This window comes from Bipolaris victoriae, assembly GCF_000527765.1.
Source record: "Bipolaris victoriae FI3 unplaced genomic scaffold scaffold_19, whole genome shotgun sequence".
In the NCBI taxonomy this organism is placed as follows: domain Eukaryota; kingdom Fungi; phylum Ascomycota; class Dothideomycetes; order Pleosporales; family Pleosporaceae; genus Bipolaris; species Bipolaris victoriae.
In genome coordinates, this window is record NW_014575373.1 from 176,670 (window position 1) to 191,842 (window position 15,173).

Genomic DNA, 15,173 nt, shown 5'->3' on the forward strand with positions numbered 1-15,173 from the left:
TTGGCTTGTGAGGCAGTAGAGATGGCCCGAACGCAGTCACCTTTCGCAGTTGATGAGGAAAGAACGATTGATATACAATACACGTAAGAGAGAGAGCGGAAGTAGTGACTACGAAAACAGCATGCAGTGAGAGAACAGAGTATACGTAGTCACTATAATTCAGTAGCGCCTCATGGCACTTTCGCACGGTTAAGCACACTGGATCTGCCAGCTAGATGCAGTCTGCTCATTTCAAACACCTGAACGCCTTCGCTATGATATGCGCCCTACACAACGTACCACCTTTATGGAACCATTCCCGAAAAGTGATATGTCCTTATTCGATTCCTCCATCGCTTTTGCCATGCTACCTGAATTCCGAGGGCAGTAGTCTATCTTCTGCGAGTAGCACGAGCGCTTGCAGGAGGTGCCGACTCAAAAGCGTCATCAGACTCGATTTCATCATCGCTCTATTGCTCATCAGCACATGTATATTATATCAGTTAGTCCAAGAATGCTTACGGCTTCTTGCACAGGCTGCTTTCCGCGCGATGCCGTAGGTCGTGTTACCTGACTGCGCTGTGTTGGTGTTTGGGAAAAGTTCAACTTGGTCTGCGTGGCCGGCGCCTTAGCTCGTGTAGCAGGTGTCTTCTTAACTGGTGACTTTGCTCGTGCTGGGGTTTTGGTGGGCTTCGCAGCGGGCTTTTTCGCAGGAGCTTTCTTCTGCGATGCTACGAATAGGTCTTCTGCGCTGTCTTCTTCGTCATCGTCGTCATCAAGCATTATAACATCATTGTCGTCCTCTTCCTCATCCTCTTCTTCTTCCACTACTTTCTTCTTGCCCCGACCACCTTTAGCAGCAGGTGCTGCTTTCTTTGTAGTTGTGGCTGTCTGACGAGTCGTACCGGTTGCTTTTGCGCGGCCACGCGGGGCGGCCTTCTTCGTAGGTATAGGGGCAAGGCCCTCTTCATCCTCCTTCTCTTCCTCGTTATCTGAGCGTATAAGAGCACCAGGTTGATCTATCCAAGGACCTTCGAAATCACTGTCCCAACCATCTGGCTTTGGTTTGATTTTGGATTTCCGCACCCTCTTCAGTTGTCCTGAGGCAAACAAATCCTCTAATTGTTCACGGTACTCTGCCATTTCCTTGACAATTTCTTCTTCTTCGACTTCGTTGGTCTCCATCAGATGCTTCAACTGAGTTGTGAGGCTTTCCTTGACAAAAGTCTCCATAGCGTGTTTGTCGTCCTTGTCGACGAATTGTGATACAGCATCTCCGAATGAGTTTTGTGGCAGAATTGTCAACGTCTGCGCTGTGAGGAATTCCTTGACTAGCTTGTCGACCTTTATCGAGTCGATTGATAGTTCAGCCAGCACCTGTTCATCTGGTTCGTCGATGTTGTTCTTCAAGGCCCTGGTTGCTGGTTTCTTCTTCCGATGGAACTGGACTACGTCATTGACATTCGCTACCTTTTTCATGAAGCGATTCGAGATTCGCTGTGGATTCTCGCAATGAAATTCCCCAGGCGATGGTGCGGTGTATTCAACGCGTAGTCTAACAAGCGGTAGCGGAACATCGAGATCGTCGCCTTCTTCACGATCTGTCTGAAGTTCGAGCCATTCTCGTTTCGCTTCCTCAATGAGGCCTTCGATGACTTGATTTAGATATTGTGTAATCTTTGCACGGTTGTCGCTGACACGCCACAATTCCTTCTGCTTGATCTCCCTTTCTTCCGCCAGAACAATCTCTTTCATGATAAAAGGCCGCACTGTTTTTAGGCGGATGTTCTCAGTGGTAAACTCCTTGCCGGTGACGCTTAGGATACACACATGTTTAGGCACGGCTTCGCCCGGCATCAGAGATGTCGCAACTGACGAGCCTGGCTGCATGACATGAAAGCCCATCTCAGGATTGTACCGCGGATCTATCAAGCACTCATGCTCATGACCCCATACCACAAGATCCATGAACTCGGGAAGGAAGTTTTCGGGCAGATAGCTTGTTGGCGTATGCGCATGGTGGTTCTGATGAACGCTCATGAGATTGAACCATTCGTCTTTTTGCGTACCGGGCTGGAAGAACTTGACGTTGCCCTCTCGCCAAGTGTGAAACAAGCGCTCATCTCGCACATTGCTCAGGCCATACAACGCAAGCTTGGTACGGCCTTTTTGGAGTAGTACTGGCTTAACGGCTATGTTATCCACTTCCGGTGTACGCCCAAAATAGTTCACAAATCCAGACGCTTGCAGTAGATCAAGTGGAGAGTAGGAACCCTCACCCGAAGGATCATCGTGATTGCCATGAATGGCAAAGACTGGTATCGCAATATTGATGTCTTCGTCTTCATAATTGACATGGTCGAACATGCCGCCGAAGTTCTCGCTCGCATCGCTCAACATCTCCAGCTCGCATGGTTTTTCTCCAAGGCAGTTCATGCGCAACGAACGCATCACCTGGAACATGGATTTCCGCGACGGTTTGTTCTCATGAAATAGGTCCCCAGCGTGCAGTACCATGTCCACATCATGTTCTTTGGCCAGGCACATGACCTCGTGGAAAGTCCTCCAACTATCATCTTTTCGTACGGCATCACGCTCGTTGTATCCAACATGGCTGTCTGTAGCGACGAGTATACGAATTGTGTCTGCACCTGCAGACTGTGTTAGCACAGACGTGTTGTCGCAGCCTGTTGCTGTCGCCTACCTCGCTGGACACCGCGTGCTCGTGGTGGCATATTGGACGAGCTGCGTGGCTAGAAAGATGGGTTCTTGGAACTTTCACTGTTGGTAAAGCACGCAGTAGGCCACAAACAATCGCTGCACAATTGACACACAGTGGATTCTTCCAGCGAGGGCAACGGCTTACAGCAATCGCTTGCACTTCGCGTCGCGCTCCAGCCAAGCCATTAGCTCCACAATCTCCCCCGCGCTCTCACGTGGGTTTCCAGCGTCCATCGGAAGCAATTGAAAACATTCGCCGACGACATCTTTCAACGCTCAACATCGCCATGTTTCCCACACGCGCGCTATGCGCCCGGTCGGTCTGGAAAGGTATTTACTCATGTCGCTGCTGAATCTAGAAGTGAATAAATAGGCTAATCATCCACCAGGACCCAACATCGTTCCGTAAGCCTACTCATGAAACCCTTCCCAGGCCTTTCTGACTGTGTCCAAGCCTCCCAATAGTTCAGAAAAAAGCAGGTGAGCGGGTCCCGCCGATCAAGACACAAGCCCGCTCAGCCACGATACTGCCGAATTTTGTCGGCCTCAAGTTTCAAATACACAATGGCAAGAGCTACCTGGACATCACCATCACCGAGGATATGGTAGGACACAAGTTGGGAGAATTTGCGCCGTATGTCCCTCTAAATGAGCCAACGAGATTAGCATTAGCTGACGATTCAACTCTAGGACACGGAAGCAGTTCATGTACAAGCAGACCAAGAACAAATGAAGAACGGATCGCACGTGCATCTTATGGGAGTTTGGGTATCATTTTGGTGTGTGCAAAAGCCACTATGTACTGATATTGTACAATTGCGATGAGCCCCTTGCTGGGCAAAATATTCTGATCAGAAACCCCTGCGCCTGCGATGCCAATTCAACGCCGAGAATGCCTGTTGTGATAGCAAATAATTGCGTCCGTCATTACCCATCTTTCGCATATGCCAATGGAAAGTGGACACCGGGTGGGGCGTCGAGAGATTGCATAGACATGTGTCTAGCGGTAGAACTCGCCACGCTTAATGTTGACGCCATACTCGCCAACTGCCATGCCCAGATCCTCCATGGTGAGTACAGTGCGTCCTTGGCTGCCTCCCTGGCCGCCTCCGCCATAGCCTGGCCGCTGAATACCGAGGTTATAGTCCTTAGCCTTAGCACCGCTGTCCTTCCCGCCTGGCACTCCGCCTGGAGCAGCTGCGCCAGGCGGTCCTCCAGCACCACCCATAGGGTTGTTGCTGGTTGTGTTTGAGGAACGGATTCGCGAAAATTGGTAAGCGTCGGCTGCAATGTCCGCGATGAACTTCTGGGTCGCGAGTGCTAAGAGGCGCGCAAGATGCTGTGATGTCTGAGGTGGTGGTGGCAGGCCGGCGCGGGTGAGGTAATAGTTGGTCACTGCGTCAGGGATCTAGCAGCCTTATCAGTGCACTGTTATATTACTTGGAGGCTGGGTGAACATACGATGGGCGCGTACTCGTCCATCTTCCCCAGGAACTCGCGCAATGTTGCATCCTTCTTGGCAGGTATCCGCGCTTCAAAGCTGGTGACTGGGTCTGCTGCGCCGTTCATCGCGGAAGGCTCTGTATCGTTTGCGCCGTCGAGATTCATGGCGTCGGCCTCGAGTTGTGTCGCGTCTTGCTTGATCTCCTCATCGACGGTACGGTCTAGCTCATCATTCACTTCCATGTTGGTATCGAGGGGCTGAGAGTTGTTTTCGGACATGATGATAGGATAAATCTTATGTATTGCGACAAGGTGGATAGTATGACGTGTGGGGTTGAGTCGGGTTGCGGAGACGACACGGAGGTGAGAGAACGGCACGCCAAGCAATCAGGGAGCGGGAGGCGCGGCGCAGCCAACCAGAGCAGTCGCAGCCTGGCCATTCCATGACGCGTCTTGGATTCGATTATTTCCAAATCTAGAGTACAAGTCTCGCATATTTGGGTTGTAGTTAATTATATTGTATTCTCTTTTGCTCTGTGCGATGTCAATGCGATCGCTCCGACCACCTGAGCTGCAATGGCGCTCTAACATAAGGCTGGCGGCTGGCGGCTGGCAAGATGAAGAAGGTCCAGCCTGATGCCACCTGAAAGTTGTTACCCAAACATAGTGAATTGTTAGTGACAGGTGTATGGAATTCCTAAACAAGCAGTCGCTAGTCGGTTGCCTGGAGCTATAGCAGGGCTATATTCCACCCACCACGATAGCATTCTACTCTTACAACTGACGCTGCGCATTCCTACCCCGTCTTACACTGGGCAGTACATTCGTTAAAGACAAACATATTAGGTACGTCCCGTTCTATAAACACCCAAATAGCAAAGCGGAACGTTTGCTGAAAAATGCAGGCTACAAACGGCACAATCTCGTGCTCTTTGGCAACACTACCGCATACTTACTGGTGCCTCCTATGGCCAAACTTACAGACCTACCCAATGAAGTTTTGGAGTCCATATACCACGCTCTTGGCAGTATTGACGATGTCCACCACTTGATTCGAACATGCAAGATAACAGCACGTGTCACGTGTCAGCGAAAGGTCTATCTCGGCATCATGCGTTCTATCATTCATCATTCCCCTCAACACAGACACGACTACCAGCTGAACAAGATGCTAGCCGTCCATGCACGTTTTGTTGTTGATCTTTCAGAAAAAACGACTGGGTTGCTAGCCACCAAACGTCCACTGTCACCTTTAAATAGCCACGAGACGAGCCTTCTAGACGCTCTTCAACTGAATGCTTACGAAGCTAATTGGTCGGATATGGCGATATGTGATGTCCTAGCTCGCTATCAAGGTCTCCGCATATTAGAGGACATTTGGTTGAGCAGACAACTTGAAGAAGAGGATTACCTATCTGTAAGCGATGCCGAAGATCACCAGGAGTTCTCTGAAGGGTTTTTTACCCTTGTCACTCGTGCCGATGAGTTGGACGAGGGACAATTACAAAGACGACACCCGAAAGATAAGCATACTTGTTCGTACACGAGCATGAATCCCGACCAAAGAGCTCGATTCTATGCTGCTGTTGTTCGCATCTGGCTTGCGAATGAAGTTCGATGGGCGCTGACGAACTTCGACTCCGCTAAAAATCTTTTGGAGCCCTGTAAAATAGCGATTACGTACCTTGAGGATGAACCTCTGATTGACAGACTGGATGAATGCGCCGTTTTTACTTTTATGTATCATCATCTGCTCCCAAGAAACATCAAGTTCTTAGCGGATAGAGATTCATCAAAGCTACCATTTACATTCGAGTCGGATTTCCGCAGGAACAACGCGCATTGTTGCAAGTAAGTATTAGATATTCTCCTTTGTATTTTTACCTTCTGCGGCCGCTTAGAAGCAGCGCGTGTTGAGGCGGTACTCTTGACATGGAAAATCTGAGCACCAAGCTCCAGCTGAGGAGCTATTGATGCATTTTTGGCTGACCATGGATTCACAGATTACTTCAGATATGCCTAACGGCAGGGCAAGCCTACTTTCAGCCGCCTGATTTGATTGATCTCGCTGTTCGCTGGCGACTCGGCCGCCGGCCGCCTTACCCGGCCATAACAATGCCGGAGTCAAGTGAGGAATGGAGGCACCCGCAATCCACAGACTCCCCGCCCCTCACTGACCTGTGTGATAAAGATACGGCCCTGAGGTTACTGCGAGTCTGCCTTCGTCACGTCGCCAGGATTGTACAGTCTTCGATTCAAGATGATGCTCACCCTATGGCTCGCTTACGGAATGTGACGCAGCTCTTGCAACTGTCGCCTAGACATGGGCTTCTAAATATCTCTGACTGGGCGATGGCATACCTTGTTGATCGAGTGATGTGTGAGTTTGAAAGGGACAAGTCACCCGAGGAAGACTTGAGGGATATGAAGAGTATATTCCAGGTGGAATGGAAGGATGTCCAGTGGGAGATATGGTGGTGGGCGAACAACGATGACAAGGCAAGAATGAAGATGACGAGGTGGTTCCAGCGAATTGGGCTACCCCGGTGACAACGGGTTGGCATTCACGTAGTTTAGCACAACACAAGGTTGATGAGTGAGATGTTGTACGGCAATACTTGTATGGTAGCTGTGCGTAGTAATGATTCGGCGGTGCATGATTCAAGACGTACAAATAGTTATATGTATAGATGCATGGCCCAGTGCATTCGGCCTGGTCACGTGACTTGTGGTAAATACTCGGGTACATGTGTTCGGTACTATGCAAGTTCCGAGGCTAGTAGAGCGGGCCGGAGCAAGGCACGGCGGATAAAGAAAAACAACAAAGGGTCGTCGGAGGTAAGTGTGGGGAAAATGCGGCGAATGCTGGCTGAGGCCATTGTTGCTTTTCGGTCGCAGTTCCGGCCGGAAGCCTTCAGGCAATCTATCGGGTGGACGGTAGTACATATATACTACTAAGTATATATTCCAAGGCGCATTCGGCAAGGGGCTGAAAATAGATTCAGGGCAGATGCCTCATTGGAGAGCCTTGGTGCCGGAACTATAAAGCACATGATGTGACTAGGACCGGCGGGTTTAAGGGAGAGGATTTGGAGAGCCTAGTTGCAAAGGCTAGGTATGGTGGAGCCAGCTGGTGTTCGCAGTGTTGGGCGAGGCGGTTATGCCGACAGGCACGTGCAGTTGCAAGGACTCGCTATTTGGGGGTTGCTGCAGCCGTCCAAAAGGCAATGAGGTGAGATGAGCACTATCAGGTCATCAGAGCCGGTGCGGCGCGTGTCAGGAGATGAGAGGGTGGTACTCTAACAGTGTGGGGTGTGTATGATAGATAGTAGTCGAGGACTAGTGACCGCAAAGCACCATGGATGGATGCAAGCAAGCAGCATCTGATGACATGAAAGAAATGGCAGCGTGTATATGTGCCATGTATTCCAGACAAGCAATAAGACGGCAGTGGTGTCGGCAATAGTGCAAAGGCTTAGTACAGACACAAATGGCCGCAATCCCGTTTTTCCGTACGGGGCCAGGATGGACGGATGGCGGGCGCTCGTGCTGCCGCTAATTATGGGTGCACACGAAGAGCCTGAGATGCAAAGCCAATTGGGCCCCATGTGGCAGCAGGCAATGCTAGAATTACTTATCAGGCAATGTACGTGCGCCAGGAGCACAGCAAGCAAGTCATACCACTACTACATGGCAGACGGCGCGGATAGGCAGGCAGCTGGAGAGAGGATGCGCGGCGCATACATGCTGTGGAGGTGTTTTTCTCATGTTCACGCCTTGGTCTGGCTCCAAGGCGGGCGAGCGAGGGAGGGGTCGAGATGCTCGCGAGACGTCATTGGCGTGCAGAGAGCGCGTCAAACTGCTGTGGCCGAAATTGCCAGGCAGCACGGCACTGCACCGTAATGAGGGTGCAGGCTGATGGCAGGACCGACGGTCGCTGACTGCGAGGCCATTAGCTGGCAGGTGGATTAAAAAAAAGCCAAGGGCGAGGGTGAATGGATGCGCCGAACACGCAGGGAGCGCGGGCGTGAGCATGAGGGTGAGCGTGGGCTGGCTGTCGGCTTCTTTTTTAGAGCACCAACTTGACTAGAGAAAAATTCGCGCTTCAAAGTGACCCTCTTCCTCCCACCTGCGCTTGCTCCGCCCGCACACACGACAGTCAATTTTGTCTCTCGGCGCCCGGTCTGCCTTGACAACGTCGCATACGACCCTCAGACGCCGCCTCAGCCCGCTCCCTCGTCGTCGCCCTCGAGCCAGACTTGCCTGTGCCATCCGGCCCTCTCGTGTGGTGCCTGGCGTCCCTGCCTACTACCCACTACCTACTTCGTCTGCCTCTCCCCACCCTCATTCTCTACTTCTACTTCTACTTCTACCTCCACCGCCCACGCTCCCGAGACCACTGCCTCCCTCTCCATCTGCCCCTCATTCTTCACGTCCGCGCCCCGCCCCGGACTCACAAACACAGTCGTCCCAGACTTGACCAAAGGTTAGTTTTGCGCATATCACTATCACATCCGCCGCATGCTTGCTACCTTCCTCTTCCGCGACCGGACTCCGTTTGCCAACCCCGCCCACTGTTTTTTTCTTCTGCTGTTTTCCTCCGTCATGTGCTCTGGCCTTTGACCAGCTGCTATTCGTGTGCTGCTTGCACCCTCTCTTCCTCCCCAGCCACTCGCGGTTCAAGCAGTCATCCCTCCGACCTGCTGTGCGCTTGCACACACACACCTACCACCACACCTACGCCCGCCCCGTCCGCCACACAACCCAGCGCACTGCTGCCCAAGGCGCTGCTCACTAACATTTCGTATCCCGCAATCCGTCGTTGCCACTATACGATTCGACCAAGAAAAAAAATAGTCCGCTAACGCCAGTTACCACAGCGCGCACAGCAACCGCCCCAGTCTTCAAGTCGTGCCCAGAAGCATTCACTTTCCCCGCTGCGTGTGTGATCGCCTCGGCTACGAACCAACGCCCACGGCTCCATATAGTCTTCTGCCTGTTGCAGGATTACTACTCGCCACCCTTTCGATCCATCGCCAACCCCAGTCTTGGTAGTAGCGAAAAAAGGTTGCGTGCGGGGAGGTCAAGACATACCTCTCCGGACATACCAGCACCCACACCTGCTGATCACCTCGCTGCAGCGCTCCCACCAGGGATTCTGAGCGCTCTCCTCGCCTTACCAGTCCGACTTTAGCCGAGACACAGACAGAAAATTCGCAATGGCATCGACATTTTCATATGCGCAAGCCGCAAAAGGCATTTCCACGCCAACGAGCACGAGCAAGCCAGCATCCGGCTCTGCTACTCCAGCCAAGGACGCAAGCAGCGTCTCTGGTCCAGACGCTACCGCCTCGCCAGCCAACTGGGCTGAAGACGTCGAGGCAGAGTCGCATTCCGAGCAAGCCCCAGTAGCCCGTGAGGCGCGCACAGAGCAGCCCGCTTCTGTCGCCCCAAAATCTTCACAGCCTGCAGATACCTCGAATGTATCTTCACCAGACCTCGGCGCCTCGGCCTCGTCCTCGTCCACCGTGACCAAGGATGATGATGTTTCTTCAGTACCAAACACGGCTTCTGAGTCCACCACTTGGGATAACAAGTCTCAAGCCTCTACCTCTGTCGACAAATCGGTTGAGCCGGTTGAAAAGACATCGGAGAAGGTCAAGAAGGGCAAGAATGCAGTTGCCAAGGCCCTTCATGAGGCACCCGTCCCGACCGTCAACCCATGGAAGATTCGAGCTGATGAGATGAAGTCAAGGGTGCAGAAGGCTGCTCCTTCACCTGTTCTGAACGGTGCTTCGCAAGGACCAAACGGAGTTGCTGCGAAGAAAGACTCAGCACCTCATGACAAGGCTGTCAACGGCGAGAGCCGGAATAAGAGCCGGAACGAAGGTGCTACAGGTCGAAAAGACTTCAAGGGCGACGCTGAGACTCGAAACGGTGCCAAGGGCAGGTTCTCTGACAAGGACACAAAATCGACGTCGAGTGTGCTCCCCCCACCACCGCACCGTGACCAGGAGTCATGGCCAACACCAGATACCGCTATTGACGAGGAGCGTAAGAAAGCTCAAGAGAAGGGCGACAAGCCAGAGAAAGAACGCAAGGACGGTACTCCTACTAGCAAGCAGGAATGGGTGAAAATCCCATACACCCCCTCTGTTGTGTTCAACACACCCTTGCCTAACGCTGCGAATGCGAGAAGAGGTGGTAGACCTGGAGGACGCGGTGCAGCGCAGACTGGTGGTAGACCTGCTGGCTTGAGCAATGGTACCGAGCAGCTTGAGAAGGACGGCTCGGCACCAAATGGTGAACAAACCAAGGCTGCTGCACAAGACGCTTCTGTCAAGACTAAGCGCACTGGTAATGCGGCATCCCCGACTTTGAAGAACCAGCTTCCAACAGCCAATGGAGACGGCGCTGTAAAGGCGCATGGTAACGGAGCTACAGAGTCTGAAGCAAACGCAAAGGGCTCAACGCCGTCGTCCCAAGCACCACACCAAAATGGCGCCTACCCCCGCCAATATCCTAACAAGCCCCACAAGGGCAGGCGAGGCGATTTTCACGGCGCTGGAGAGCGCAGAAAGGACGGTACGTCGTCGCCCACTAAGGATGGTGTCTGGGCACCTGCTGGAACGCAGGCCGATGCTTCTGCAGATGGTGAACGTCGTGCGCCCGCTCAACAAGACGGCCCACACGGTCATTCGAAGCGTTTTAGTTCGTTCTCCAGCGGGCGTGAACGCGGCCGTGGAGGCCGTGGAGCTCGTGGCGGCTATGCAAACAACCACCATTTCACCAACGGACATTCTTCGACGAGCTTTCCCTTGGGTCCGAGATCACCTACGACTTTTGTGCCTGAGAGTAACGCCTTCTTCCCAGCCTCCCAGGGCAAGTACGGCCGCAACAGCCACCGGTCACAGTCACTCTCTACTGACCCCTACCGCTTCCCGTCTTACCAGAATGGATATCCAGTCGCTCCCTTGCAGACATCCCATGACATGTATTCCTATGGAATGGTCCAGCCGATGAGTGCTGCTTCACCGTTCAGCCCATATGGGTTTGATCAGTCCTATCTCTTCTCATTGCTCACTACCCAAGTGTAAGTCTTCCTTGATCATCTCGTTCAGTTTTTACTAACACGATACAAGGGAGTATTACTTTTCTGTCGATAACCTGCTCAAAGACATGTACCTACGTCGTCATATGGACTCCCAAGGATTTGTTTCTCTCGATTTCATCGCTAATTTCAACCGTATCAAGCACTTGTCACCCGATCTTGATCTGATCAAGGCCGTCTGCCAGCAGTCCAAGTCCATTGAATACCGCACTGGTGAGGATGGTCAGGACCGCCTGCGTCGTAAAGACGGTTGGGCACAGTGGGTGCTTGACATGGCGGAGCGTGATCCCTCGGCGCAGAATGAGGGCCCTAAGGAGCTCAAGCAGCCTCAATTCACACACCCCGCAGGCTTTGACCCCTCGAGCATTTCCCAGTGGCAAACAATGTCACCCGGATTTCCTATGGCTCCTTATGGGCCCGATGGTGCATACCCTCAGATGAATGGATTCCATCCCGTTGCTCAAGATGCTGGACTAGCGCCTACAGAAGCTGTAGTGAACGGTGCGCCTGTGGAAGAGGCTAATGGTAGCGCCATTTCGACCGGTCAGCCAGTCGAGAGCTCAACAAAGGCTGTGAGTGCAGAACCCGATTCATTTTTTGATTGGCAACTTGGCGGCTTGGCTGTGATTGTGCGCAAGCAAGTTCAGAAGCAACAAGCATCGCCTGTTTTATTTCCACGAACATTTTCTAATGGATCCATCGATAGTAAAAATGGCGCGCCGGGCGAACTGAATAAGTCGATCGCATGTCAACTCAAAGCCGACGACGCTAGCTCTCTCAACGGGTAAGTCGGCGCCTCAACCGTTCCCGCTGCACAAATGCTAGCGGTTTCCGCATCCTCTATTTTTTCGATTCGCTCAAACGCTGCAAAGCATCGAGATCAACACCCTGCCCTCGACGTTACCATTCGCTACAAAACTGTGTCTGAGGTTAAAGCTAATGTCCAGAGTAGTAGTGTCGAACAGTGCTCACCACAATCGACTTCTCCTTCAGTTCGGCTTTACTGGGTCAAGGACCAAGACCGCCCAGTGCATTCCATTCCTTCTGGTTCCTCGCATGAGTCGTATTATCATCTTCGGTCAAAGGCTCTCCGCAAGCGCTCACGAGCCTCTTTTGGCATCACTCCTTATGATATGAACGTTCTTTACCAATTCTGGTCACATTTCCTGATTCGGAATTTCAACCAATCAATGTACGATGAATTCCGCTATCTGGCTCTTGAAGATGCCGCCTGCAGGGGTACGGATGTCGGAATCTTGAATTTGATCAAGTTTTACAGCAAGTCTTTACTGTCGCCTTACGAAGCGATCCGGTGGCGAGTAGCTTCTGACTACGTCGAGCTGATCAAGTCCGAGGACGGATGTCGTGCTTTCGACCAATTACAATTGGCCGTCCGCAATGGTGGCATCGATCCGGAGAGTTGGAAGCGCATCAGAGACTTACTTGATGCTGAGGCATTGGCTCGATTGACATCATGACTGTCTGATTGTATCTGATGACCTCGCCAGGGTCATGCAGGACGAGCAAGGGATGGTGTTTCTCAATGCTTGCTCCTCAAGCTGTGGTCTCGTTGCTTCCAACTGTCCTTGCGAATTCTCGAGTTCTTTATACATTAACAAAAAGTTCATGTTCTGGCGTTTTCATACGGTCGGCGGTCCGTCACATGTTTTCCGATAGACCCCTTTTGCACACAGTTTTTGGCTTTCCCTTAATGTTCACACGATTATTTCCCAGCACGATACGAAATACCCTTCAACGGATCTGGTTCACCCTCTTCTCCTGGATCTACGGGCTTTGTACGGAGGCTCTATAGCATTGAAAGCTGGCGTACTGTGTGGTTGTTTTTCTTGCATTTCATCAGCCCCGCATACAAGCCCCAGAAGGCGTGTTTCTCCCCTCCGACATCGCGGCACCGATCTCTTCATTTCCTTATGCGCGGGTGTGGGTTTCCAAACCCCATCACCCCCTAGAGCAAAGTTTGTAAAAGGTGGTTTGCGAGGCCTGGATGAGTAGGCTTCCGCTTTGTAAAAGTACGAAATGGAAGATTTTAGCCCAATTGTCTCACGCGTGCAGAAAAATATGAAGTCCAGGTTCTTCGGGCGCATCTAATGTTCCGCAGGTAAGGCATAAGGGTGCAATGGCTGTTGCCTGTCGCTGGCTATTCGGGCCCTTGAAGTACCCGACCGTAAAGCTGCACCATGTTCCCATGACTCACTCAAGATCCTTGGACATGAGGCCGAAATGCATCAGAGTGTTTTCTAGTATAGAAGAGAAATTATTAAAGGGTGACTATGACAGCTGCCCGTACTGTCTTCAAAGATACTTATACTCATGGATAGTTGATTATCATGGAATATTTGGGAAGAAGACAAGTCAGCGAGTGAGGTGGCATGTGACCATCGTCATGACGGCTCGGCGTTTCAGACGATCAGCCCCGATGGCGGTGGCGACATTTGCCCTGCGCCTCATTAACGTTGTCTTCCCCACACTTCAGGGACTCACCACCCTCTCCCCTCTTGGTAACACAAACACACGATGGCACCGGCCGCGGTGCATCTGCATAGACTGGTGGTTAAGAACGCGAAAGCGTTCAAGTGAGTTTCTTCTTATCTTGCAAGGCAACCACGTACTGACCGATACAAGGGCCGCCTGGAAACATGCAGCGAAACTCGTACAGAAACAGTTACCTGAATCCGCACGACCTGCGGATGCAGTTCTTCAACCTATACTCGCTCGAAACGCTCCAAAGCATCCTCTACACCGAATTGCCTACCTCAAGCAAAGCAAGGGCCGATGGTACACTACCCATAGCCTTATTGGCGCCGCCGTTAGACGATTCACTACTGCGGCTGCACGCAACTCGGGTGTGAAGTATGACAAGGCTTCGTTCCCGAAGTCCCGTATTGGGAGTATTGTCATGGCACAGGCTGGCCGTGCGCCCTTTGCGTCTACCCTTCGCCCTAACCTCACGGGTGGTGCCTTGGGACGAACCGCGGGTGGTTATGGATGGGGCTCCGGCAGGACCGGAGGCGCTCGATACTTCTCGCATGGTCCTGCTGCGCCTGCTCAGGTCATCAACAATGTCTCTCAAGCTGTGCGCGCTTTTCTCGTCGGTGGACAAAAGGCCCAGTTTGATGGCGTAAATCCCCACAACGGCGAGAAGCGCTTCAAGACTGTCTCGGCACTTCAAGATCAAGTCAACCGCACTCTGAACAAGGTTCCCAAGACTAGCCCCGGTTCTTACATCAGCTTCAACATCAATCCTACTGTCACTGCTCTTACTCCCCTCAAGGCTGTCAAGGGCTTTGCCACCTTCGCTCAGGAGAAGGAGACCCTTAACACTGAGGGCCTCTTGGACACTCTCTCTGTCGACTTCTCGCGTGCTGTCAAGGAACTGGCTGCAGTCTTGAAAGACTTGCAACGGTTGGCTGCACTAGGAGATTTACCTATCACGTACGAAGATTCGGCATTGAAGGTACATTTCCCCGGCTGTGATGCGCAAACGGTAGAAACGATATGCAATGACTTTGGGGTCTCGCGGGGCGTAGTGCATGAGGACGAAAGCTTCAACAAGTTTGTAGGATCTGATGTAGCGTTACTCTTCCCGTTCGCACCGAGCCAGACGCCTTCAGAATGTTCCTTCTACCAGAAGCCTGTTGCCGACCGCCAGCATATACAACCCAACATCGACTGGGCAAATATGCTTTCACCCTCTGTGACAGATTCAGAAGGCTTTGCAACCCCATCGGAACACAGCTACGACCAGCTGGATGACTTTATCACTGAGCCCAACCCATGGCAATCAGTCTCATCGCCTTCCGGGTACGAGAGCTTGCATACGAGTGAAGCCGAGGACATGGACCTGGAAGCAAGCATGGAGTTTCCGGAACGATACACGCCTCTTTGCGAGGTTAGATAG

The 15,173-nt window shown here is 52.2% G+C and overlaps 7 protein-coding genes across 7 annotated transcripts; 5 read left to right on the plus strand and 2 right to left on the minus strand.

Moving 5' to 3' along the window:
* Positions 1–371: 371 nt before the first annotated feature.
* On the minus strand, positions 372–2,714 carry COCVIDRAFT_92120 (hypothetical protein; the record flags this gene model as incomplete). The annotated part of the gene is made up of 3 exons (XM_014703899.1): positions 372–449; positions 502–2,630; positions 2,684–2,714. 3 exons carry the CDS (start codon positions 2,712–2,714, stop codon positions 372–374), a joined length of 2,238 nt encoding a protein of 745 aa, XP_014559385.1.
* A 273-nt stretch (positions 2,715–2,987) lies between these two features.
* On the plus strand, positions 2,988–3,433 carry COCVIDRAFT_91914 (hypothetical protein; the record flags this gene model as incomplete). Its single annotated transcript, XM_014703900.1, has 4 exons — positions 2,988–3,030; positions 3,090–3,105; positions 3,155–3,334; positions 3,391–3,433. The coding sequence occupies 4 exons, from the start codon at positions 2,988–2,990 to the stop codon at positions 3,431–3,433; spliced, it is 282 nt and encodes a 93-aa protein (XP_014559386.1).
* A 267-nt stretch (positions 3,434–3,700) lies between these two features.
* Positions 3,701–4,422, minus strand: COCVIDRAFT_35416 (hypothetical protein; the record flags this gene model as incomplete). Its single annotated transcript, XM_014703901.1, has 2 exons — positions 3,701–4,108; positions 4,162–4,422. The coding sequence occupies 2 exons, from the start codon at positions 4,420–4,422 to the stop codon at positions 3,701–3,703; spliced, it is 669 nt and encodes a 222-aa protein (XP_014559387.1).
* Positions 4,423–5,110: 688 nt separating this feature from the next.
* On the plus strand, positions 5,111–6,693 carry COCVIDRAFT_91917 (hypothetical protein; the record flags this gene model as incomplete). Its single annotated transcript, XM_014703902.1, has 2 exons — positions 5,111–5,994; positions 6,147–6,693. 2 exons carry the CDS (start codon positions 5,111–5,113, stop codon positions 6,691–6,693), a joined length of 1,431 nt encoding a protein of 476 aa, XP_014559388.1.
* Positions 6,694–7,668: 975 nt separating this feature from the next.
* On the plus strand, positions 7,669–8,046 carry COCVIDRAFT_13696 (hypothetical protein; the record flags this gene model as incomplete). Its single annotated transcript, XM_014703814.1, has 2 exons — positions 7,669–7,789; positions 7,841–8,046. 2 exons carry the CDS (start codon positions 7,669–7,671, stop codon positions 8,044–8,046), a joined length of 327 nt encoding a protein of 108 aa, XP_014559300.1.
* A 1,316-nt stretch (positions 8,047–9,362) lies between these two features.
* Positions 9,363–12,732, plus strand: COCVIDRAFT_35418 (hypothetical protein; the record flags this gene model as incomplete). The annotated part of the gene is made up of 3 exons (XM_014703903.1): positions 9,363–11,236; positions 11,286–12,038; positions 12,210–12,732. The coding sequence occupies 3 exons, from the start codon at positions 9,363–9,365 to the stop codon at positions 12,730–12,732; spliced, it is 3,150 nt and encodes a 1,049-aa protein (XP_014559389.1).
* A 1,057-nt stretch (positions 12,733–13,789) lies between these two features.
* Positions 13,790–15,173, plus strand: COCVIDRAFT_24323 (hypothetical protein; the record flags this gene model as incomplete). The annotated part of the gene is made up of 2 exons (XM_014703833.1): positions 13,790–13,848; positions 13,898–15,173. The coding sequence occupies 2 exons, from the start codon at positions 13,790–13,792 to the stop codon at positions 15,171–15,173; spliced, it is 1,335 nt and encodes a 444-aa protein (XP_014559319.1).